At 42.9% G+C, this 25411-nt stretch overlaps 1 protein-coding gene across 1 annotated transcript; it reads right to left on the bottom strand.

Annotated features, from left to right (window-relative positions):
* Positions 1-195: 195 nt before the first annotated feature.
* Positions 196-24639, bottom strand: WRN (WRN RecQ like helicase). The gene is made up of 20 exons (XM_029086740.1): positions 24547-24639; positions 22498-22613; positions 21408-21553; positions 18415-18563; positions 16080-16229; positions 14156-14225; positions 13106-13217; positions 12102-12516; positions 11367-11447; positions 10573-10717; positions 9359-9434; positions 8330-8397; positions 7856-7964; positions 6078-6146; positions 5456-5538; positions 4180-4286; positions 3439-3626; positions 2401-2578; positions 1616-1797; positions 196-301 (listed from the first exon to the last, which is right to left on the bottom strand). Exons 1-20 carry the CDS (start codon positions 24631-24633, stop codon positions 196-198), a joined length of 2637 nt encoding a protein of 878 aa, XP_028942573.1. The 5' UTR covers positions 24634-24639.
* Positions 24640-25411: the final 772 nt, after the last annotated feature.

Raw genomic sequence — 25411 nt, 5'->3', positions numbered from 1 at the left:
TATATATATATATATATATATGAAAATGCTGAAGGCTGTATTTTTTTATACAGCTTTTTAAATATAAAGCAACTTGGCAGAACACGTTGTGAGTATAAGACTCCTTCTAGTTACAACCTCCAGTCATGACCAAGATGCAACGACTCTTATGAAACCTGACTGAAGTGACATGAAGCATTAAACAGATTCCAGCACTCACTTCCTCCTGCAGTTGTTTGACACAAGGTACTTCTCTATTTTTGCCAACATCTTCAGTTTGTACAGCCGGAAGTTTTCATTGCGTATCTCACTGAGAAGATGTCTGTCAGCCCAGAGGAAAGATGAAGAGCATTAAAAAATGACTGTTACTCCCTGTCCCACACCAAGAATTAAATATGCCAGAGAACTGTCTCAGTCAAATTCACCAGAAACAGCTAGGAAAGAACAACCCCACTGCAACCAGACCTGAACTGCCTGCCTGCTTCGCCACAATCTTCAACCCTAGAGCACAGGGCATTCTCAGAAGAGCACCTTGTTCGTTTTCTTCTACACATGACAATCATTCTAGATGGGGCAGAAGGAGAGACAGAGAGCTGCTTCCAACCCCTCAAGCTACTAAGCTTCAGAAATCCATGCTAGAAGGCACAGAGGAGGGTATCAAAGTCAAAAGGCATCAAGAGAGGGCAATTTCCCTCAGCCTTCAGTTTTCCAGACAAACCCTGGCAAATTCTCATCGATGGCACTGCCAGATAACAAAATACACTCAAATATCATCACCCTTTTAATAAATTTGAGGGCAGCATGTTAGTATACATCTACCCGATGTCTTATTTATTATTCCTCATAGTAGTCACTGGAAGCATCCAACCATGAAAACAGCAAGAGTACTTGATGTGTGCGTGGAGCGCTCACTCTGCCCATGATCTGAGCTGCTGCAAGAGCCAAACCTCAACTACCATCTACACCACGTGGCATGGAAAACAAGCCAATGCTGCAAGTGTTGGGCACCACATGAACACAGCAACACCATTCCAGCTCACGGTTGAGGTCACCAAGTTTCTGCCTGTCTGGGATGGCATGGGGAAAAGCAGGGAAGTACACAGTTTCACAGACTCTGGCTGTCTGCTAGAGCCAAGTTCAAATGACTGAATTCAGACATTTCTATGGTCTTACATCTGCTGTGGACAAAGTTAACAGGAGACCTCTACAAACAGGACTTCCCTGCCCAGAAATAAAATAATGTATTTCTCCATTTAGACATCTAGATAATGGAGAGATATAAGTTTATTCTACAGTATCAGCACTCTTAAGGGGTGACAACAGGGCTAAAAACCTGGTCAGATGGGTGCAGAAACATGTCAGATGGCTCGCAATGCAAGTGAGCAGGTTGTATCACTGCCTGCCTTGCTAAGCATCTTCATAAAGCAAAAACGGAACAAGGACAAACTCATTAACATTACCACAGTTGTAGGTAATCTTCCAGGAAAAGCACAGCATCCTTAGCACTGTGCACGCAGGAAAGGACTCAGAACCATTCTGCCAAATTCATCACACTCCCAACTAAACCCACCCTGCTCCTCTCTCTCATAGAAGATCTTGGCTATCCGTGTCAAAGCAGTCGTCTGCAGCCACTTACCTGTTAAAGGTCAGGTCTGTCACAGCCCACAAGACGTGGCAAGAAGCGGGAAGCCCATCACGACCAGCTCTCCCAATTTCTTGGTAATAGGATTCCATTTCCTTCGGGGCACCATAATGAATAACCAGCCGGATATCTGCTTTATTGATGCCCATTCCGAACGCCACCGTAGCCACAACGCACTACAAAACAAGAGGGACGTGCTGAATGTTTGGAAATGAGCATCAAGACTAGGTCTGGATTAATGCTCACACACTTGGTGACAGCTTTTTGCTGCGGACTCAGAATTCAGCCTTAGTTACAGTGGCTTTTCCCTCACACTCAGCTCCCACAGCACTGTTGTCAAGTCTGATTTTGGTCAGAGCATGAGCATAGGATTATAAATGTGAGAGCGATGATGTGTTGTGCCAAATGCTAGAATGTTTTCAAGCAGCTCTTCTCCAACAAAAAGCACGAAGCCTATCCTGATGAGGAACACAACAAGTCCCAGAGTAACTCTTTGCCCGATTAGCTGCAGGAATAAGGCAGCAGTTCACAGAATTTGTTGAGGATATCATTCTAGCTACCACTGTTTTCCTCAGATGTGAAGCATTTTTTAAAGGACTTAAAAGGAATTTGAAACTTAAGCCAGGAATGCTATTCCTGTCAGCATAAACCAGTGATTTCTTTGCCCAAAATTGGAGACAGACTACATGGGAAACTCATGCTGATATTCCCCAATTCTTTCCTCGAACAGGAACTCTGCAATTACAAATAGGAACAATTGGACTTGGATCCCTGCATACCTGGATTTCATCCCTCATGAACTGGTGATGGGTCTCTCTCCTCTGTTTAATTCCCATACCAGCATGGTAGGCACCACAGGCCACTTGGAGTTTGATCAGTTCAGACACCACCTGTTCGGTGGCTTTTCTCGAAGGGCAGTAGATGATGGTGGGGCCTTCAAACTCATACGCAGAACTGCTACAAATAACAGCGACACGTGAAGACACACAACAGAAGAAGCCACCCTGCCACAGCAAGTCCAACTGAACCGAGTTGAAAAGGCAACATGGCTTTTCCAGCAGTTCACCTTCTTGGGGATTTAGAAATTCAAACAGGTTTTTACTGGTCGACTCCAGATCCACCACGTCATCTGTCCTTTGGAAATGTAGACTTGAAAGTTGTTTGGTGGTCTTAAGTTTATTTTGCAAAACACAGCAGATTTTGGTCTCTGTAGAAGTAGCAAGATAAGGCCTCCCAATATCCTTAATGTCACCAGGAAATATGCTTTTACAGCTGTCACTTTTGACAGTTCTATGGTTACTTAACAAGGTACAAATGAGCAATAAGAAATCCATTTACATTGCTGTGGAGGCTTATGTCTTAGCTTGCAATGAGGAGATCAGGCCAGAATGGGTACACCACTGGGTCTGCTAACAGAAAAATAGACTGCAATTCTTCTGCTCAGGTTAGCTTGATTAAAAAAAAAAAACAAAAAACCAACTTACAAGACTCAAACATTTTGTAAAATACTGTTTGAGAAGTTAACCAACAGCTAATCCACTGTAATAATTCAAATTGCTACAGTGTCAGCAGGTCCTCTGAGGATCAAATGACCCCGAAGATCGCAACAAGCAAAGAGCCAAAGTCCATCACTCCTCACCTCAAAAGCTTTTTTTTTAAAAAAAAACAAAACAAAACACCCGGGAGGTGGGCACAACAACATGGGACATGACACGAGTGACTAGCAAGATCGCGACAAGTTCTTAGTACACACTACTGAAACTCCAAGATACCAAAGTATATCTGAGGGATGAACAAAAACACACTTAAACCCTTACCTTCCTTTCCTGGTAAGGAACTGCTTCAAATCCCTAAGGATATTTCCACTTTGTCGTCCAACTTCTAGGTAGAGGTTAGGTCTGTCAAAACTTGTACATGTGACTTGGGGATTCTTGAGGTTCAAACAATGCACTACGTCTTCTCTAATCGATGGACTTGCAGTTGCCGTTAGAGCAACAATGGGAACCTGCAATCAAGAGCAGAAAACTAAGTCTGGGACCCCTCAGATTTCTTTTAATTAAAAAAAAAAAATCAAAACTAAAGTAGCATGTCAACAGGCACTTTAATCTTCTTAAGATCACTGGATGAGTTCAGCTATTTGAAAAATAAAGTAAATATTTAGCTACAGGGACAGAACAGTGTTGAAACACAGGGCTTTATCTAGGATTGCCTAGAAATCACCACTGCATGCTCTTACAAGCCGCTCAGCCAGCCAGTTAAAAAAATATCTCTCTTAATATTAAGCCAGAAGCTTTAAGATATCATTTCCCACAGCACAGGGTTACAAAACAGCAATTTAATTTTCAGAAGTTCCTGGTGGTCCAGGTTCAGAAGATCCTTCATTCCAGTATTTGGGAAACACCCACAAAGCTTGGTCTCTGACAGGGACTGCACCAACTGCAAAGCAGCGTGTAAGTACACCCAAAGAGCAACACCCAAAGACTGGTATTTCAAACTATCATTTAAAATGAGACAGGAGCCTTCTCTTATATTAGAAAGCAAACATATCAAAACCTCACCGACGGCAGAGCCTTCTTTAATGCACCTAAACTTCTAAAGGAATTTCTGAAGTCGTGGCCCCACTCAGAAATGCAGTGAGCTTCATCAACAGCTATGAGGGTAATACCTGGTGAGCACAAAACCACAGCATGGACACGTTAACAAGGCAAACAAACCAACAGGAGAAGTCACAAAACACAAACATCCCATGCAGTTAAGTGTCAAGCCTTCCTGAGAAGATGACTGCAACCTCCCTAAGTTTTTATTTCTAGCATGCCTTCTGCTGTACCAGCTCCCCAAGCCCATTTTCACAGTGGCCTCTTTTGTAACAAGGCCCAAGAGCTGTTACCGACTTCCCCATCACCAGCTCTGCTTCCTTCTCCAAGCTCTAAATCTCCAACATCCCAGAACAGGTCAAAATCTTGTCCCACTTCTGACAGGACCTTTTCCCACCAACCCCGCTCTTCTCAGACTGTCTTAGCAACAGGCACAAGTGCTAATTACAGATGTCATTAGTTTTATTTTCTGGATTGTAAAGCAAAGCCTGAGTGTCTCAGGTCTTCACTGAACAAAAGTCCAAGTCCAGAAAACTGAGGGAAGAGGAGTTAAAGACAACCCTGGATAATAACCTTACATTTCCTGAGTCTGAGGAAACCCTCAATTTCAGCACAGATACCCCATCCTAACCTGCACACTCAAAGCACCCCAGTGTCAGAGGCCACACATACAGTTTCTCAGGAGCACAGAAATTCAGGTGGCTTGTCTGCCTCGAAACAGTCCTGCCTGTGTACAGCACTAGAATCTCCTTTCCTTATTAGAAAAAAAGTTTCTTGGAGTTTGTGCCCTACTATGAAATGCATCAGCTGCATCATCTTTGATGAAAAGATGATTTTTGAAATGCACTATAGTGCTTCAAAACACAACTTAATTATTACATTCTGACAAAGATCAGAGAGACTGGAATAACTAAAAGGCTGAAGTATTCCATGATTTACATATCACATCCTGTGATTTAAAGGTCAGTGTTTTAGCACCTCTGCTCCCATTAACATGTGTAACGATCTCGTGCTAAGACCACGCTGAAGACACTACTCACATCTTTTTTTCACCACTGACAGGATCTTCTGACACCATTTACTGGCAGTCACTACACTAGCCTCCGAGTTCACTAGCGGTAAGAAACTGGTGAAAAGTGTTCAAGGGTTAAAAACATAATTATGTTTTAACATATTCATAATTTTAACATAATTATGAATTTAAGCTGCCTGCCAACTTATTTACAACCTTACAACTTACCAACAGTTTGGTAAAGATTCTGAAGTAACTTCAAGTTCCCCGAACAAAACTCTGGAGTCATATATATGACTCTGTACTGGCCCCTGAAATTTCAAGAAAATACACTGTCACAGAAGGAAAAGCCCTAGACAACTCAACCCAATGAAACAAAACCATAATTGTCTAGAAGATACAAGTGAGAACAAGTACAGACTCCTGGATAGAGAACAAAAGGAAGGAAGTGAAGACCACAAAGCATTCTATAACAGTAGGAAAACAAGGCAGCACGCATCCTTAGAGGAAAAGGAAGAACAGCATGGAGATTCACTAGCCTTGAGAACAAGAACAGACTGTCACCATGACTTGCTGACAAACAGAGGTCTAAGGCCTGTGTAAAACCATGTATAAATTCCCACATAAAACTGCGTCACCAAGCCCCATCTCCCCAGGCAGAGGACACAAAAGTTGGCTACAGCCTCCCACGTGCTCAGCCTGGGTGAATGCAAGTAATATCACCGACTGCCAGGTTCCAGGTCTGCCTCAGAACCAAGATTTTCAGTGATGACAGATCAGGGAGACATCCTTCCTCTTGAATACACCTATGTCAGCAAGGGTAGTCCTAGAGAGCGGAGCCAAGACTTACTCTTTGATGCATTCTTGGATGTTTTTTGACTGAGCCGAACCAAGCAAGCAAGCTGGAATCCCTGACATCCTGCAGAAATAAAAAGCACAGTCAGTGTATTTCCTCTCAATGCCTTCTGCTGTAGCTTTCTGCCTATGCCAGCACTTCATAAAGGAAATTCAAGCTGTAAGGCCAGAGACCACTTTCCTTCCAACAACTTTTGGGGGAAAAGCTTTTGAAAAAGCAAGAGTGGGCAGTGGCTCTTCCTGCCACCGAAATCCCTTCCACTTACCCTACAACTGTCCCCCACAGACACACTTCATTAGTGCAAGAAGTAATGAGAAGAATAAAGACCACTTTTCTTGCACAAGAGCTAAATTTACTAATAAAACATCCAAAAGAGGACGACACAGCAAGTGTATTTTCTTTAGCTATTACCTGACACAATTGATCACAGTTAGGTGTAAGCCTTACCAGCTTGCAATTTTTTGCCTTGCTCTTCAATCCTTTGGGAGCTACTGATGCCACATATGCTGATTTTTCATCAGGTGGCTCCTTTTCAGGAGATGGGGTTTCAATAACTATGCTTACCAGCTCAGCCACTTCATACTTGACCTCTTTCAAGAGCCCACAAGCCCTGTCCTGTTACCTTGGTCATTTACTGCATTTTTTCCACAGTCCTTTGTTTCAATAGCTTCTCCTCCCTCGTTCCTCCACGTTTCAGTCCTCAGCAGAACTGTTCCCACACTGACAGACAAATCACTAAACTGTATTTGGTTGTAGAAATTCACTCGCCTCAGCCTTCGAAAACCAATGGCCCACTGAGAAGGTAGTGAATAAACCCTTTCCACTGAGGAAAACAGTACTAAAGCCAAAGCAGCAGCTGAACGCATATGGACACCCTGCTGATTACTACTCAGTCTAGGAGCTGGCTATAGAGCCAGCTCAGGCTGTCCAGTCATTCATCTGCACAGAGCCGTGATGTGAAGCAGAAAATACCACACATCATTGACTTTCCTTACTTCAAAAAAATCTTTATATCCCCTCTTTCACAAAAGGCCTGTTCTTTCCAAGTCTGACAAGGGAAGAATGAACTAGACAACTCAGCACGATTCCCATAGCTTAAATAAAACAATGTCAGAAGTGAAGAGCTGCTATAACAGATTAAGTAGATGCAGAAAAAGCACTACCACATATTAAAATCAGAGAGATTGATCTTTGAGATGATTGACAACATCTACAGCCACTCACATAAGAGCGATTCCATGTCACCCACTACTTCCCCTATCAAGCCTTTTAAGAAGTGAGGAGCCCAGGTGTTAGGAGAGTTACTCCAGTGTCCATCTTAAAAGTCTGTGCCATAACTTTCATCAGAACAGCCTACAGCTTCCAGCTCTATGTTGTTCAGATGTTACTTCTCAGGGCCAAAGGTAGCCCTACCAAGTTTTAACATAACTCTTACAGGCTGAAGCCCTCTGTGAAGCTCCTCTATCAGGTTGGTCTGCACAAAAAAAGCCTGTGAATCCCAAAATGTTTGAGCAGGATCCACCTTCAGGAACCACCCACCAGCACAGATCTTCTGCAAATTCAGCCTACGGTTCGTGTAACTGGCAAACACCGTGATCTTCGACTATTTACACAGTGTGCATGTGTTCCTTGAGAAACGTATGCTTTACAGCTGACACACAAACAGCTCGCTGTACAAACCTGCAGCCTCAGACACCCAGAAATGCCACAAGCACAATCTGTGGGTTTCCACAGGCAAGAGAGCAGCAGCTTGTTACTACCACATTACTTACGTCAGCTGCAGCACCTGGTCCTCCATCAAGGAGATCAGAGGACAGATGACAATTCCTGTACATCCAGTGTAAACAGGAGGAAACTGGTAGCACAAGCTTTTTCCATAGCCTTAAAAAAAAACAGGCAGAAGTGAAACATTATGTTTTCTGTGCAGCTGTAACATACAGCTGTACAAGGCAATTCTAACACCTTGTTTAGCCCTAAAAGAGGTATATTTGTTCTGCTAGGAGAGGAACAAAGAAGCAAGATAAACACAGTCAGCATCCATTCGATACACCTCCCTACACCAAGGTCAGTGCCAAAGGCTAGGACAGAAAAACAAGTAGCCAGCATAGATGGCTCAGACTTAGACAGCCTCAATCAGGGCACTCTGCTCCTCTGAGCTACCTGAACAGTCTCCAAGCTCAAGTCCTACTCTCCTCAAAAAGGAAAATATTTTTCACTGCTTCTTATAGGATATAAAGGTAACTTACCAGTTGCCATAACAACAAGATTATCTCTTCTGTCTTCTAAAACAGAATTGATGACTTTCCACTGGACTCTTTAAATTAAAGAAAGGGGAATACTTGATTTTTGCCACCACACGTAACATGTAACTTTTACGAAACTACATGTTCATTTGAATTTCAGATTAAAGAAACTCCTCCAGCTGCCTGATAGAGGGTTATTAACATATAATATAATAACATATATAACATATTATAATAACATATAATATAGAGTTATTAACAAACTTTCTTGTTAATAACTGATCCATAAACACTGTGAAAACCACAGTTACCTTCAGCACAAGAGGTTCTAAACAGTAGCTTGATTTTGTCAAACAGTTTTCATCCTTTTGTGGTCTCTCAAGCGTGCACAACTGTGGTCAATTAAAATAACCCTCTCATCCCTGTTTCCAAAAGATCACCAAATACTTTAATTGAGCGAAACAGCTTCCCCCCAAGTGCTGTTTTTAGGCTGTGTCTTGCACAAAAGGTGTTCTGCCACCAGTCATCCAGGACAATTCCATACCATGCCCCCTGAATTTCAGCACTCTAACAGCAATGCTCCAGTACACAAGCATGTACCGCACTGTGATTACCCCACACTAGATTAGCAGACAGAAGCCTGTCCCTCCTTAATTAGAGCCACGTAACGAAGGATAACAAGACTAAGGAAGTTTATCACAGAGTAACATCCCTGCAGTTCGTTGCTCGCTGTTTACAACTCCTGAATTAGACCTGATAAAGCAAAGCTTCAAGCACAGGAGACATGCCATCAGAAGAGTCAGGAAACTCATCCTCTCCTGTGAGAGTGCAGTATTGCAGTTCACATCCCCACCGATTCATTTTGACTGCTTGTTGTGGCAAAGGCTGCTTTTCTTTTCCTGGGGATTTTGCACAGTTCCTAATTTTGTTAGTGGTTTTAAAATAAGTACTAATAAAAAGAAATCACCCAAGTTGAAAGAAGGGAAACAAAATGAATCCTAGAGTGTACATTTTACCAGAAAATATACTTACGGTTTGAAAGAAGAATGCCCAAAATACGTCTTCAGACATGTGATGTGTCGTTCACTAGGCACTGGCAGCAGTGGGTCTTTAGTGGGAAAGAAAAGAAACAACCTCACATGTGATTAAATTTTAAAAAGAGAAAGCTCTGCCTTGACAAGAGTCTACTCATGGTTAGTGATGCCCAGGGACTAGGATTTGAGCAACTCCAGAGAAGCGAGACCTCAAACACTTAAGATATTGATGGGATAGAATAAAGGACTCAAAAAGCAAACAGGCTCCTCACAGACACTGTGTGAGGGAAACATGTGCCTTGATTAATGAGATAATAAAGCAGCAGCACTGTAATGCACAGCTGCATTGTTTGGAACACGTTCAAACAAGGTACTAGAAATGTTTTACTAGGCATGCCTTTAAAGACCTACTTAAGTTACACTCAATGCCCAACACTGCTAGTTCATAACGAAGTCACAGTCCACAAGTGACACACAAGGCGATCTTGATCTCTGTTGAAATATATAATTAACACCAGCAGCAGAAAACATTTCCAGGCACACATGGCCTGTAACAGCCTGCCTGGCTATTGCTTAGAGATGTACTGAGTAAAGAAAATCAACTCATCCATCCCCATCTAGCAGCCCACGATCTGCTCAGAAGCAAGTGTCTCTTCTGCTGGTTGATCCTGTTAACTTCCAGTGACAAGGTCCACAGTCTAACTTACACCATGAGAAAAGAAAGCTTTCACCAGTGACAGTCCAAACCAGTCAAGGTGTATTTTAACTCTCACTTCAGCTTCTTTTCCCCATTTAATTTGTCTCCACAGGGGCAGCTCCAAAGCATTCGGTCAAGATCCCTCCCAAGCCAGAATTCTGTAAGAATTCTGCCACTAAGCAGCAGCAGTGGGACAACAGAACACAGGCATGCAGGGCCAGCTCTGCTGTGCTCTGAACAGGTCCCCTCAATTCTGCATGACCTCTGTATCTCCGGATCAGTTTTACTCCCATTAAGCATCTGGAACATCTGTGGGTCATGGCAGGAGTCAACTACACTTTGCCTATGACACCTTTAAATTTTCACCTCAACATACAGATCTCTTTTCAAAGCCCAGATGAGCTTTAAGTTTGTGCTTTAAGAAACCAAGCACAAAACATCTCTGTGCTTCCACATCTACCTCTACAGACCAGGGATTTTTCTTGTTTCATCATGCACTATAATATAAAACATACCCAAGCATTCCTCCTCTTCTTCCTCAACGCCTTCATCTTCATCACCATCTAGCACAACATTCAATTCTGTGTCAGGAGTTCTCCTGGCTTTATTGGACTCTCTTTCCATTACAGCTCCTTTGGAATCATCTACATCTTCTAAAGACTGAGAAATCAAGAGAAAGAAGTGTTTTGGAGCATGGAAGAGTAGGTAAAATGCATGTCTGAGGTAATACGATATAGGGATAAGTGAGTTTTAATCTACTTAAAGCCTGTTATTTTATAAAACCAACGTTTGGCTGTTTCACTTGGGATTTTTTGTGTTTGGGTTTTTTTGGGTTGGGGGGGGTTGTTTGTTGTTTGAGGTTTTTTGTTTGGTTGGTTGCTTGTTTTTTTTATTTTCAACTAGATGAAGTAACAAGTTCCACTGCAGAAGGGGTTTAACATACTACACTCACAGAAATAGAAAGGATGGGATCCCAATGTCATGTTACACTCATTGTTTCTGAAACACGGTACTTGGAGGAACACTCATTAAATCCCTTCTACTCAAGTTAGCTTTTTTTGACCAAAATTGCATTTATGCAGGACAGTCACGCAGCACTGAGAACCACCCAGAAGAGGCCTGGTCCTTCCATAGATTAAAACTCAACTTCTTTCCCCAGACCTTTGAGCCTTACTTCCTACTGAGCTGTAAACAGGGTTGCTTTGCTTTATATTCTCTCCCCTCAACTACACTCAACTTCACTGTGACACAATAGCATCATCATCATCACCCCCGGAAAAATTAAAAACCAAAATCCCAAGGAACTCACTTTAAGCATCTCCATTTCCAGTTCTTCATCGCTTTCAATGACACAGGAAACATTTTGTTCGTTGTCCGTGGAATGTGCCTCCTAAGAACAAAAATATTTTCTTCTTATCAGCAAAGTTAATTCTATTTGACCCACAACCCTTCAAGCTTCTGTCCATTCTGTAAAACAGAAGTAACTAAGCTCAACATTCAGCTCTGAAGCCTGTTCAGTTAAGAAAATATCTGAAGGAAATATTGCAACATAACAAGGCCCTGTAGTAAGATACAGAAACAGCAGCATCACCAGATGTGAGAAACACATGGAACACAAGGAAATTATAATCTGATTGAAGAGGCATTAATCCACATTCAGCAGTCACTAGAAGGATTGCTATTTACAGATGCCTTCCAAACATATCTGCTTTTTACTCGTGACCAAGCTGGAGATGCTCTGGAGATGCAGAATTTGTGCCCATACTGGAAGAAGTTCTTTGATAACACGTTAGCAACCGAAAGAGAAAAAGTAATCAGACTATCTAGAGCTTCTGTATTCAGTACTAACCCTTCCAACCACACAGCTGAAGAGCAGCTCAGTGCTTGACTATCTCCACAGTTATTTTCCAGATGTTGATCCCTTCTTCCAGCCCACCTTAATATTCTCTCAGAAACAAAGCTTTTTTAAACCTTGGGGGAAAATGAAGGATGAGATCACTTCCTCTGCTGAATGTCCATGATTAAGGAGGGCTTGTCTCATTACCTCAGGCACAGCTTCGTTCACCAGTTCTTGTGCAGCCTGATATTCCAACATCTGAAGTTCTTGTTCTGTTATGTCCAGTGACATGAAGTCATCTCTGTCTGCTTTGTCCTGAGAGCTGGCTGCTGCAGCCCCATCTTCCACAACAGCGCTACCTCTCTTTGCCTCCTCTCCATTACTATCTCCCTCCCAGAGGCCAGCCAGCGTCGCATCAGAGCAGATGTTGAAGTCAGCTTCAAGCTGTCCAGCAAATTCAGGCACTTGAACTTTTTGTGCTTCAATATTTGCTGACTCTGCCTCAAGATTTGTTGGAGTTACACCACGGATCCTCTCCAATACAGAAGGGGAACGTGACCCAAACAGCGTTCTTCTCAAGGCACGTACTTTTTCTGATACGTCAGCTATTATTTCTATAGCCCTGGAAGATAAAACAAGGAAATTAAATCAAAATTATAATGGGAGTGACTACATACATCTTAACTACAAGCAGAACAGAGGATTCTACATAAGTCCCTTTCTCCATAGAAGAGTTTGTCCAAAACTTAACCTATAAAGGCTCATCACTCACAGGCAATTGGCATTCCACTTCTGTGAAAGAAAATTTAATTTCTTTACAGTAAAGAAAACCTATGAAGACTCCCCAAAAACACTGTTTGGGGTATTGCCCCCACGCTTGTAGGAAGTCTCCAGACTTCTAGTGGTTAGACATGCGAGAGTCCCAAGCACTTATGAAAGAAGGTCTTGCTACACATTTCAGCAAGAACAAACAGATTCAGCAAAGTTCAGTGTCAAACCCATTGCAATTAGACCAGTGAAAACCTACGTTCCTACAAACACACACAGTATTTTCCCATCGAATGTGCTGTGCTTGCTTTCCTTGGGAAAGAACACACAGGTATCTGAGACAGCTGCTAACACATGTGTATTGTGTTGTGTGGGACCTCAGGGATCAGGAACAAAACACTGATCTCGCAGGTAAGGTAGAGACAGGCTGGCAAAAGTCTAACCTCTGCGAGTTTTCCAGCGGTCCAGAAGAGTCAGGGATACGAGAAGCCAGGTCCGTTATCTCTTCAGCTAGTGAAGCCAAGCGCTCCTTCACACCCTCTGACAACACGTCACCTGTAAGAAGCACCATCAGAGTTATTACACAATAACTGAGGTCTAACATCTCTATGCAAATCAGTAAAAACCAGGGCACATTCCTACAAGATGTACACCTGATAAGACAGCCTCTTCCAGCAGTTAAAAATCAATTGCACAGAATCAGGGCAAGCTCCCACCTACTTCAGCACTGCATCTCTTCCAGTGGCCCGTTACACTTGGTCAGGGGAAAAGGACACAAAACAAAGTGACCCTTCCCCTGTAATAGCCTCGAGCTTCCAGAAAAGAGCTGCTATCACAGATATGCTGACTCAACCAAAGCCAAAAAACTGCACCTCATATGAAGGTGATAACACTGCTACTTCTGTCTTTGACAGAAAGGTAAAATTTGGCCAGTACCAGGAAATAAACTCCCTTCAGTCTCTTTTACAAACATAAGATAGACACAATACTGAACTTGCCTTATGAAGCATGAAATGCAAGAAAAACTAAGATTTTTAGAGTAACTTTTCTAGTAAAGTACACAATGTTAAGCTGCCCTAAACAAACAAAAAACACACCTCAAGGAAAGTATTACTTCATAACGTGTTTTTTCGTGGTCTTAAATTTTTTTTTCAACTAGGTTTTTGTCCATGCATCAGTAGAACCAAAATTAACTCAGTGTATTATTTCCAGAAATAAACTAAAATGACAGCGGGAATTCTTACCACCTCTGTATACAGTAGAAACAAACAACATACCAAGACTGCATTCCTACATCCCTATGGCAAACAGTCACACAGCATGGTAACCCAGTCCACCTAAGAGCCTTTACAGCCTGGTCTCTCTCAAAGCAATCTCCCATCACCAAGAAGCCAGACAACCCTGACACAAAGATACTATGAAAAAAGCTGTTGAGAAATAGAATATTCAATTGTACATTGAATAAATTCCTTATGCTTGAGTGTATAATTTACCTCTTCTCACACAAAATTGCTGGTCCCTGTTATTCATGGTTTTAAGTTTTTGATAAATGATGAAGCCAGCCTGCAAAAAAAAAAAATATTACTGAGTAGTCTGCTGAGAAACATCTTAGAGATGAAACAAAACCCCAAGAATTAGTTCAGCACCCTACAGCACGAATACATTCTGAACATCAAGTTTCAGGTTGTTGTCCCATGCCCAAGAACAGTCAGCCACCTGCCTCACTGCGTTGTTCCTCACAACCAGGTTACCTTTTGGCAGAATGCTCCACAAAGGCAAAGTCCTGACTTAGGATCCACGTACTCTGATATAAATCCCAGCAGTGGTTATCTCAAAGTTAGCTATAAATAGTAAGCTCCAAGTACTCCGCTTCTCATCTCACCATCTACTCCACTTCATTCACATTTTCTGTAGTGCTCCAAGAGAATAGCTGTAAACCTGCTCAAATAGAATCTGTGTGCTTCATATTTCCCTCGATACTAATAATAAGTTCTAACAGGAAAATGCAGCCTAAAGCTAGCAAAGTGCTAATTAGGCTCCACATGTTATACAAAGCATCTTAAAGAGGACAGAGAAAGAAACAATTTCTTCCCTCATGTTTTCCTCTGAGGCTCCAAAAGGCAGGCCAGGTGAACAGAGCGTAGCAAGGAAGAGGCATTGCCTGGAAAAGGTGCCTACAGCAGGTGCTCTAGGCAATAAAGCCAGAGCTCCTTCCCTCCCTGGTTTGGGTCTTAACAGCTGCTAAACCCTCCACAGTTTAACATTTAACTGCACTAGAAAATATGCAGTGTTTCCCCAGTCAGAAAAGAAAACCTGAGACCACTGCCCCACTTCCCTTCCTCTATCTAACCTCATCACAGAAATAAAAGCCTGAGGCCATTTTATTTTGCTGCCATAAAAGCCAATTTTCTCCCAGTAAGCAGGCAGCATCCATCAGCATATTGGTAAATCTCTGCACAGAGCTGCAGGAAAACTACACTCTCCTCAAAATGGAGAAAGAAGAGAGGCTTCTACACAGCTACAGAAATCAATATGCAACTCAATTAACTCTTCCTGGTAATCTATACTGTGGTTCTGCTACATTAGTGGGTGGAGAAGGTTGTATTTCTTCCAAGTTGCTTCTTAATTTTATCTCACATGTTATATTTAGCAGGATTCTGGTTCATAAGCAGCTCGAGAGAAATGAACGGAGTCCCCAGGAGAAAACACATTTAAAAGTGCCAACCAGCTAGAGTGAATTCCTGCAGACAAGGGAACCAAAACATAATGACCCCATCTTTACTTCCGTAAGCGACTGTTGGACTTCACTGCAGGTCAGCCACATCACACCCATGTGGTATAACCACACTGTCACAGTTTCAGCTTATTCTATACAGAGAAACAGGAAAATCACCCGCCTGCTCCATCAAAACTCACTTGGTTACTCGGTACTTTCAGAGAAGGACTTCCAGGAGCTCTGCTTCCTGAGTAGACTTCAATAAAGAAGCAAATCTTGCAACACCATGAAACATGAAGAGGTAAAGACCTCATGGGAGACTCAAAGCTGCTGTGAACAGGGTTTTTTCTTCCACCTTCATTAAGTTTTCTACATACAATGTTCACCACAACATCCTCTTCGAGTGATCTGAGCAACCAAACCAGTTACCAAGTCAGGTACAAGCAGTACCACCTCCAGCAAAGATAATATGAAGCTTTGGATGAGCACTGAGGTTTATAAATTTGAAGTGGACAAGGAATTGGACAGCAACCTACTTGGTGGCATTTTCACCTTTATTATCCCATATCACAGCAGACCTCAGTGTCTTCCCATGTTCATTATGTTCTGTAGCAGAAAGGCATTAAAAACCAGCAGCTAACAGCACATGAGAGAAGGAATTTACAGGTAGAGGTGGAATGGGGATCATTTCTTGTACGTACATAGGCATCTGTGGCTGCATACAGTTTTTGCTCCTCATTGAGTGGAAAATCTTCCCAGTTACTACAGCGGACAGATTTATCCTTCAAAAGCTGCTTGCCAAAAAGGTGTTTTACCAAACCATTTAGACTCCATATCTCCTTACATCTCAGCTGGGGAAAGAAAAAAACAAAACATAACAAACCAACAAAACAGAGGACTTGTTTAAAGCAGAAAGCAATTGTACCCGGCAGAACACATTCCTAAAAGCAGCAAAGCAAACTCAATCCCTCGTGGAAAGCAAAGAGCTCCGGGTTATTCAGAAAGAACTGGTTTCTCAAAGCAGTAACTGTTCTCCAGGCCTAATTCTGCTCTCACCATATTAAAAGGTTACTTGGCCATTTGAAAGCTGTATTTCCCTGCCCTGAAACTATGTTGTTAGAGGACATACCCACATTGTCAAGATAGCATTAGGGCCAGGTGAGTCCATGCAGTGTGAGGGGGTGTTGTCACGCTACCAAAAATAGGAAATATCTGTACCATGTAGGCTCTGGGGTGAGAAAATAAAAGCCACAGGCTTAGACAGTAACCCTTCTCTCTTTCTGTAATTTTCTATAATTTTGCCTTTCTAATTTGAGAAACTCAGTATCAAACACCACTGAGTTATTTAATATAAACACAGGAATACCAAAGTCTGCCTGGAAGTGTTTTCTCATCTTTGGTAAGTCTGAGACCAAGCACAAGCATGAGAGCACAGCTCAGGCTACACTGACCACTGCTCAGTGTGCAGTCAGTCACACATCTCCAGCAGTCACCCCACCACACTGTGGTTCCCAATTGCCTTTGAAATCTTACTGGTCAGCCACAGTTGCCACATGCTATTGTCCTTTAACAGCCAGTTTGGGAAACTTTCCCTCTGAGCCCAAGGACCCAGGACTCAAGGGGACAGCCTTCTGCTATTCCAACTCACAAGCGCTTGCCAAAGAAGGGGAACTGCAGAGCAGTGCAGCGTTATCAGCTCATCCCCTTAGATCTGGTATTAAAAAACCCAAAACACTAACTGCTCCTTTTAGGTTCCCCAGCCCTCCCCCTCACATCAAGCCTTTACATATAACCTTATTTTATGTTCTCAGGTTTCCCTTTCAAGTTTATTTTTGGTTTGTTTTCTCTTTAGCAGAAGTCAGGCTGCTATCAGAAATCACCTTGCTCATCTTGACAAAAAATTGCCCTGGAGCTGGATAGTGGGATAAAATATAAAAAAAAGAGAGGGAAGGGGGTGTGAACTGAATTAACCCCAAGCCTGAAAATAAAGAGTTCCTTCTATTGCTTGAACAACACAGTTTAATTTGTACCATTTCCAACCCACTAGAAACTGAAATTTCCAGGTGGCTCATACAGAGAGCACTGCCCCAAATGCTGACAGTACATCACACCCTCCTCTCTCCCACTGTGATTTAATTACACAGGGTACTTAAAGCACCCAACAGAGAAAGATATAAGCAGCATTATTTCTGGGCATACATCTCCATCCTCTACCAGGCAATCAGAGTTGTTGTTATTACCTTACCAAACAAGAAAATACACAGAAGGAAAGAGAAGTGCATGGAGAGACTAAGTACAGGTAAGGAAAAGCCTTGCACACACAGAAAAAAAACAGAACAGCTTCAAGGGACATGCTAGACATAAGAATACCAGGATGATTTGGAAGGCAATGAGTATTTTGCTCTTTCGCCTAATAAGCCAGCACAGATCTCCCTACATCAGATGACACCTAACCAAAACCCAACTACACAGAAATTCAAGGTACACCAAATACAGCTCTCCTTCTGAACACTGGGTCCTCAGGCACTGGAAACGGCACCCATGGGAGAGCAGAGGTGGAAACTAAGATATTTCTACAGCTCTAGATCATGTGCCAAATACCTCTGCATGAAGGACTACAAGGAAGACCTTCAAGGCTGCCTCTGCAGCCTTTCTTGCAGCTTATTTATAAGGTGCAGCTGTTGGGGGGACAAGCACACCGCTGCCAGCAGACCCCAAGCTTTACCCAGTCTGGCAGTTCCCATCACCAAGCAGGGAGGAAAATGCATCTGCAGCTGAATTAAAAAGCTGTACATGTAAGAGCAAAAGGTGAACAGACCTGAAAGGGGACAAATGTTCACTGAAAGACAACACTTAATGTCACAGACCTTGAAGGTTCTTTTTAAACTACTTAAAAAAATGCCAAAATACATCTCTGCTTCATTCTACCAAATACTTTTGCTATCAGAATCGAACTCCTATGAAGGCAAGGAAGCCTCCTTTGGTACAGCACAATAACAAGATTCCCTCCCACAACAAGAAGGTTTGAAGTTTTACTTTCTCATTAGCCACGTCAGCCAGCTCCACAAAGCTCTTCAGTTTGATTTCAAAGTCACTCATCAGCTTCCATTGATCTCCCTCAATTCCTACGCCAACCTTTTTAATTGTTTCATCTTCCAGCAGTCTTTTGAGTCCCTTGGGGAAACCTAAAATAGATTAAGCCCAAACATGAGAAACTCAACACTGGAAGATGCCAGTAAGTCTAAAGGAAATTACAAAATCCAAGCACAAAGGCCACATGCAAAAACCTGTGCTTTTAGAGGAAAACAGAGCAACTCTGGGATGCTATGTGACTGTTGGGAACAACTGGAAACACCGACTGGTGATAGTGTGTTGTCTGCAGACAAACAGGAACGTAAGATTTGAATTACACAAATACATTCCGCATCTGAAAAAAAAATCAATTAAGACATTTCAATAGTTTCACTTATCTTACAGATCATGAAATCACAGAACAGAAAGGGAACCTCTAAATGGAAAAGGTATTTTAATTCCCAGAACTGGATGCTCATTAAACCAAACACAGTATTATTTCACCATTTTGCACATTATTCCTTCACTGTTTTTGCTATTTCACATTCCCAGTAAACAGTTTAAACAAAGCAAGAAGAAATCACCAAAAGAATAGATTCTGTGGAGACATACTCAGTGTTAACACCGGGCTGGACCAACAACAGCATTTGGATAACAGAATTTGCCAACCAGATCCTCCAACAAGCCCAGAAAAGTCAGTTTTCTAAGTAAGAAAAAACAATACCCAAGGATGTACAGAGATGTTAAATATTACACTTGGATTTACACCCAACTGATGGCACAGCAGTCATGGTTATAGCGCTCAACAGGAGCATGCAGCTTTCATATCTGCTTTTCTACAGGAGGGAACAGCCACAGACACTTTGAACTCAAACAAAAACAGCCTTTTCCTCCCCTCTGTTTGCTTCCATTTTAAATTCAGATCATCCTATTGAAATGCACACCTTCAGGAATCCCCAGCTGGATAGCCCCACTTAGTCTCAAGCGTAATTCCAGTACCTACGAACACACAGTAGTGCACAAACACGCAGTACCTTGTGTCTGGCTTGGTTCTGATATGAAATTCCACATTTTCACTGCTGTAACACATGTCTATATCCTTCAGCAATCACTGTGCATCTCTGATTTCATTTGTACCCAACCATCTCCACACTTCCAGGCTGCCACTGACACACTACACAGACACTTCTGCAGTGACAGCCACACACCTGTGTTGTGGGTTGTGAACTGGCAGGTCCAGTTCAAAGCATTAGACAGTTAAATAGGGTTTTGGGTTTTTTGTTTTGTTTTGTTTTTTTAAGAGACAGTTAAATGTTAAAACCCCACAAACCTGTAGTACCCTGATGCTGTAAGATGCAGACAAATACAACACTGCCAAAGCACCTCAGTCATAACACAACACTGGAATCCTCTGCAGAGGAGATTAATACAGCTGATCTGAATAAAAGCCTGCGACACATGCAGCTGACTTACTGCACAAGGGATTTTCACATAAGAATACCATTGTGCAAAGCTTCAAGGATGGCAATTTCCCAGCAGAGGACTTGTGCTCTGTTTGTACTATCTTGTTCCTAGAAAAGTGACTGTATGAACTAAAAATGTCTAAGTTCAGGACTATACAGAGACTACCACCTGGAAAACCAGCCACATTTTCTTCAAAGTCTGGCAAGGAAAAAAAAAGTAAGAAATGGGAATTATCAAGAATCTCCCTGATAAATATAAGTAATTTTTGTCCTTTATACACAGTCCAAGAACTCTCTAATCTTCTCCCATTGCAGAAGGGAGTGTTTTGGTTTTTGCAACAACAACAAAAGGTCTTATCCAACTGCCTAATTCTGCCAACTTGTACATTTCTGTAAATCAAACATATTCTGCATAATAAGCAGAAATGGTCAGTGGCTCCTGGGAGAAGGTGGACATGTCACTCAGTTCAGAGTGCATCTCCTACTGGCAAAAACAGAAATGTTACAGAATTATTCTGGAGGAAACACAACCTGCTGCTGTAACACTGAGTAGCCTGCATGCAACAGTACTCAGCACCAACATACCAGCACCTTCACTTTCAGAATCAGAAGCATTTCAGCTCTTGAGGACTCTTCGTGCCTTAGCTTACCTTCCTCAAACCTTGTTCTTTTGTGCATTTGTACCTTTCTGCTTCCCAGATTGAATACCCTCCAGCAATTAAATTTTCCACCCCACTTGCTCTGAACGACAAAGGACTGAACACCAACATTAAAATGATGGCTATTATACCTCAGCATGCACACCCCTGGGAAATCAGAGACATCTCACAGGCAGAGCTTCAATCTAACATTCAAACCAAAGGTTATAAAGCTGCAGCCTCCTTCCCTCATTCCTATTTTCCCTACCTGGAAGCTTTTATTCACATCCATAATGAATTCAGACTCTGTTGAGCACAGCCCCTTCTCTCCCCACAGCTGCATCACACCACACACCCAGTATTCCTTCTGAAAACCAACCTGGCAAAATGCAGGTACTGGGAACAAACAGCACAACAGCCATCATTTTGGAGGGGTTTGTTATTGAAGCCAAATTAAAAAGAAACACAGCCAGGTAAATTTAGGTTTATTGTGGCACTAAATAGAAAGCTCATTATATGATCAGGGAATTTAAAACTGAATTAAAATAATCTTCCTCATAGAGGAAAAAAAAAAAAAACAAACCCTGAGGTAAGTTTCTTTTGCACTGCCCAGAACCCTCAACACTGTATGCCAGCACACAGGGCAACGCTGGGGCTATGATCCCCTTGATACACACAGATTATAGTCCAAGAATAAATATCCTGGTTACAGGCAGGAAAGGGTAGAAGGAGGATGGATTTTTACTATCCACAGTGTGAAATATCATCTATTGCTCAAGGCTTAAGTTCAAACCCAATCACGAGACACAGAGGGCAACTCATGCCCTAAATAATAAGAAGGGAGCCAGTACAGTACCTGACATGGAAGAGATGTGGAACAAGTAACACTTCTCCTCGGTCACACACATCTGGATTAAGGCTATTTTGGCCATTCTCCCTTTAGTATACGACGGTGGCCATTCCACATCAAACCCAACAGCAGCCCCATCTGGTAACCCCTGCCTGAAAAGAAAAGCAAGTTCTTCACCCATCACTGTTCCTCTACCAGTATTTAACACATCAGGCTGGAGTCATCTTACCTACGGGTGACCAAGAGAACCACAGAACGGGTGTTTTTGCCTTTTAAACAAACAGGGCACAGAAACCATTCTAAAAATGAGACCATGAAGAGGTGAAATGCCTGCTGGTCCCAAAAGCTCCCAGGAACCCTTCAAACCTCTGCAGTTCTCACCACATGCAGACAGTATCATAGCACACCTCTGGAAAAAGCCAGGTGCAAACAGTGATACAACAGCGTGTATTCCCTTGAATGCCTGTTCTTCCTCAATCCCACTGCAGTCCAAGTGTTGGATAGAACCTTTCCCCCAGTAAGAAGAGCTGTGCAATGCAAACACAGGGGGAAAAAATAATAACCTGTTTGTATCATGAATTTACTACCTTTTATTCAGGCACACACAGTCCCTAGCTATAAGTGAACATGTACATTTGATTTCTTACAGCTCGTACTTCCCTGTGGAATCACTGCAGTCCATGGAATGATCCACCCTGGGAAAGGCCAAGAACCTGGGTCAGAGCCTGGACTGTTCCTGCCTAAAGGGACTGCAAGGCTCAGCCATGGCAAATGGGAAACTGTACCTGCACCCCGCCGTGGAGAGGTGTTTTTAAAGCACCCCACACACCCCAGACAAACCAAGGGATCTCTCTCACAGGGATCATTCACCATCACGAGGAAGAGGTTCAGTTTGTGCTCGCAGCCAGCACGACAAATTTGCCAAGTGTAACAGGATGGCCAACGTGACCTGCTGCTTTCTCTGGCTTAACTGCTGACCCCTGGACACACAGAATGGACAATCAGCCAGGAGGAGACAGAAAAGAGCCAAGTCCTTTCCAAGCACCCAAAAAACCACCAACACCAACCCCACAAAACCCCGAGTAAGAGCTATTACCTGATATCTTCTGAGAGGAGGGAACAGTCGCTGGCTTCGTAGCTGTAAACCACAGAGCCACGGAACTCCAGGAAGGGCAGCCCATCCTCCAAAACGCTCCTCTGAGCAGCTGACTTCTGCCACGCAAAGTTGGGAAGAGGTTTGGTTACCAACCTCCCCTGACCTTGCCAGGGAATGGATCACCACTGCAGCCGCTGTGTGTGGCTAAGCCCACCGCGGCGAGGCTGGCACCAACTGTGACCGACACCTGGCAGCAGGACTGCGCCCCGCACACAGGGCCAGCGCCCCGTCAGCTGCCAACAGCCTCATACCCCCCGTTATAAAAACCCTGGGGTTTGTGCCCAGTTTCCTCTGCTTAACACCCAGCATTCCAACTGAAATCACACAGGCTGAGCTGTCACTTCAGTCGAGTTCAGTTGGATTCTTCCCCACCAAGGAGATCCAGTAGCTTTCCAAAACAAGCTTCGGGAAAACATCCATTTCTGACAGCATCAAAACCCCCCTACAGCATAATTTCAAATGCTGCAGTACTTGCACACCTCAAATTCGAGGGAAAAAATAGTCAGAAATGGATAATTATTTGTGATGCCATTTCTCAAGTCACTCAGACCTGGCCAGGCTCTAATCCTTCGACACATCTGTATTTTGGCAGCAATAGCTCTGTTTGCCCAATTCCTTGGTCCCACATCTCAGCCAGCACACGTCACTCAATCCTGCCAGATACAGCGCATGAGGAACTTCACAAGGTCTAGGAGAACTCCACAGATTTAAAACTACGTGCAACACTTGAGAGAACCCATGTCCTCCATCAATGGATGAGCCCTGCTTCACAAACTTCAGCTGTAAACACACAAGGACAGCTGAAACCTAACATTCCAGTTCACTTTTTTTTTACCCCCTTTAAGGAGCTTATTTACTAAAATTTACTGACCAATAAACTCAACTGAACTGCACAACTTGGTAACACTGACCATCCTGAAGAACCTCCAGATTCATTAGAAATGCAGAAGTAAGCAGTGATGCCAGAAATGGCAAATACAGCCAAGTGTGACACAGTAAAACGTGAAGAACAAAATCATGTCAACCACAAGTTGCCACAAAACATAAAAGAGGTTCTAATACAATTTCAGAAACAGTGAGTTGCCTGGGAGGGAGAGATGCATACCCAAAAAAAACCCCAAACAACCCACACAAAGATGGTGCTGATTTTACACTTGCACAACAGAACAGTCCCTCCAGTTAATGAAGGGCCAGAGTTTAACCTGAGCCCTTCCTCCAAGAGCTTGTTGAGGCAGCACAACACCTGTACTGCAGCAAATGGAGTCATTTGATTTCAACTTGCTTTTTTTAATATCCATGCTACTGATTTTACTCCAACTTTACAGAAGGAAAGCTGATCAACAGTCTTCTTAATTAGTTTCCTAATTGTTAAAGCAGTTTCAGGTGTCACAGGGCTGGGGGGAGTCCCTTCTAACAGAAAATTTTATACTGAATTGCTCATAAATGTAGAAAAAAAAATCCAAGCACATATTGACATTCTTGGACCACCAGAAAATGACATGATCTCCATGATCAATTAATTCTGATAGCTCTGAGTTGCAAAGCCTTCTGAAACACTGAACACATGCAAACATCTAACGCCTGAGGGCCTGACCAGAACTACCTCCCCTGTCTGCAACTCCAGGCCATTCTGTTTGAGCTCTCAGATTACCCAGGTGAACAATCCCCAGTCCTTGCTGGGGTACAACCCCCAATACTGGGGGAGCAACATATCCAAAGCTCCCTTATACTGGGGTGGTTTTGCTACAGAATTGCAAGATTGTCAGGAAGAAATGTCTACAGAGATAATAGCAACAGCCTCTGGTCAACACACGATACTCTGACCAGGAATAACACAGGAGCACCTCCATGTAGTAACAGTTCCCAGGACAGGAGAGCTGGGAGCTCTCACAAACACCAGAGGCACAGCTCCAACCAAAAGCCTGTGGTCCCATCTCGTGTCATTACCCAGCCTGCACCACAACCTCCCCAGTGTGGTGACATACATACCTTCTTGTCACCCGGAACTCCCTCTGGGCTTGGCGTAAGCATCCACTGCGGGTATTTATTCTGTACAGCAGGAGTTAGCAAATCCATTTTATTAATTTTTCCCACAATTCTGTCACTTTTACATTTAAAAAAAAAAAGGAAAAAAAATAAGGGTCAGTAGTTAGTACATAAACAAGCTGTTACCATCACCAGGCCAGAACGAGGTTACACAAGATCTCTATCTTCATCTCAGAGCATTTTGTGCACGACAAGAGACGTTGACAGAGCTGCCTGCATTAAATGTTAGAAGAGTTTTAGGTATTATATTCTTGTTCAAACCTGAATAAGAAAAACAACCAAAACAACAACCCAAACCAATCCAGGAAAACCTCTTAAATGCCTTCTCAGAAAGAAGGCTCAGCTTAGTTTTGTGGAGATCAGCAGCTCAGAGCAGAAGAGCACACCTACTGCCATCTCTGGCCAACACTCCATGGTTAATTAGATTTATCTGGTGTTTTGGGTATCAGCAGAGGAACCAGCCACCTCCCTCAAAAGCACTCAGCTGTATTTGCTGACAAATGAAGTAAAAAAAAAATAAATTCAAATTTGAACAAAAGAACTACCAGACTCACACACACAAATGCTGCCCCAAGGTCTGCATTCCCCACACAGGACCCCTGGGCTGCGAGCTCACACCTGAGAGGAAGGAAAAACACCCAGAACTTTGAGGGCAAACTACAGGCCAAGGAGACACGTGCTGCTATGCTCCCTGGTGCATGCTGGATGGTGGCTGAGGTTGTGTATGGATTTGCCAGCCCCAAACACAAACAGAGTGAGCTGGCCAAGCAGGAGCAGCCTGCTCTCAGGACATCCGAAGGCAGGACAC

The sequence above is a fragment of the Antrostomus carolinensis genome, unplaced genomic scaffold (genome assembly GCF_000700745.2).
Source record: "Antrostomus carolinensis isolate BGI_N321 unplaced genomic scaffold, ASM70074v2 scaffold26019, whole genome shotgun sequence".
Lineage (NCBI taxonomy): Eukaryota > Metazoa > Chordata > Aves > Caprimulgiformes > Caprimulgidae > Antrostomus > Antrostomus carolinensis.
The sequence above is the reverse complement of the archived record's forward strand: the minus strand, read 5'-3'. Positions and strand labels throughout refer to the sequence as shown.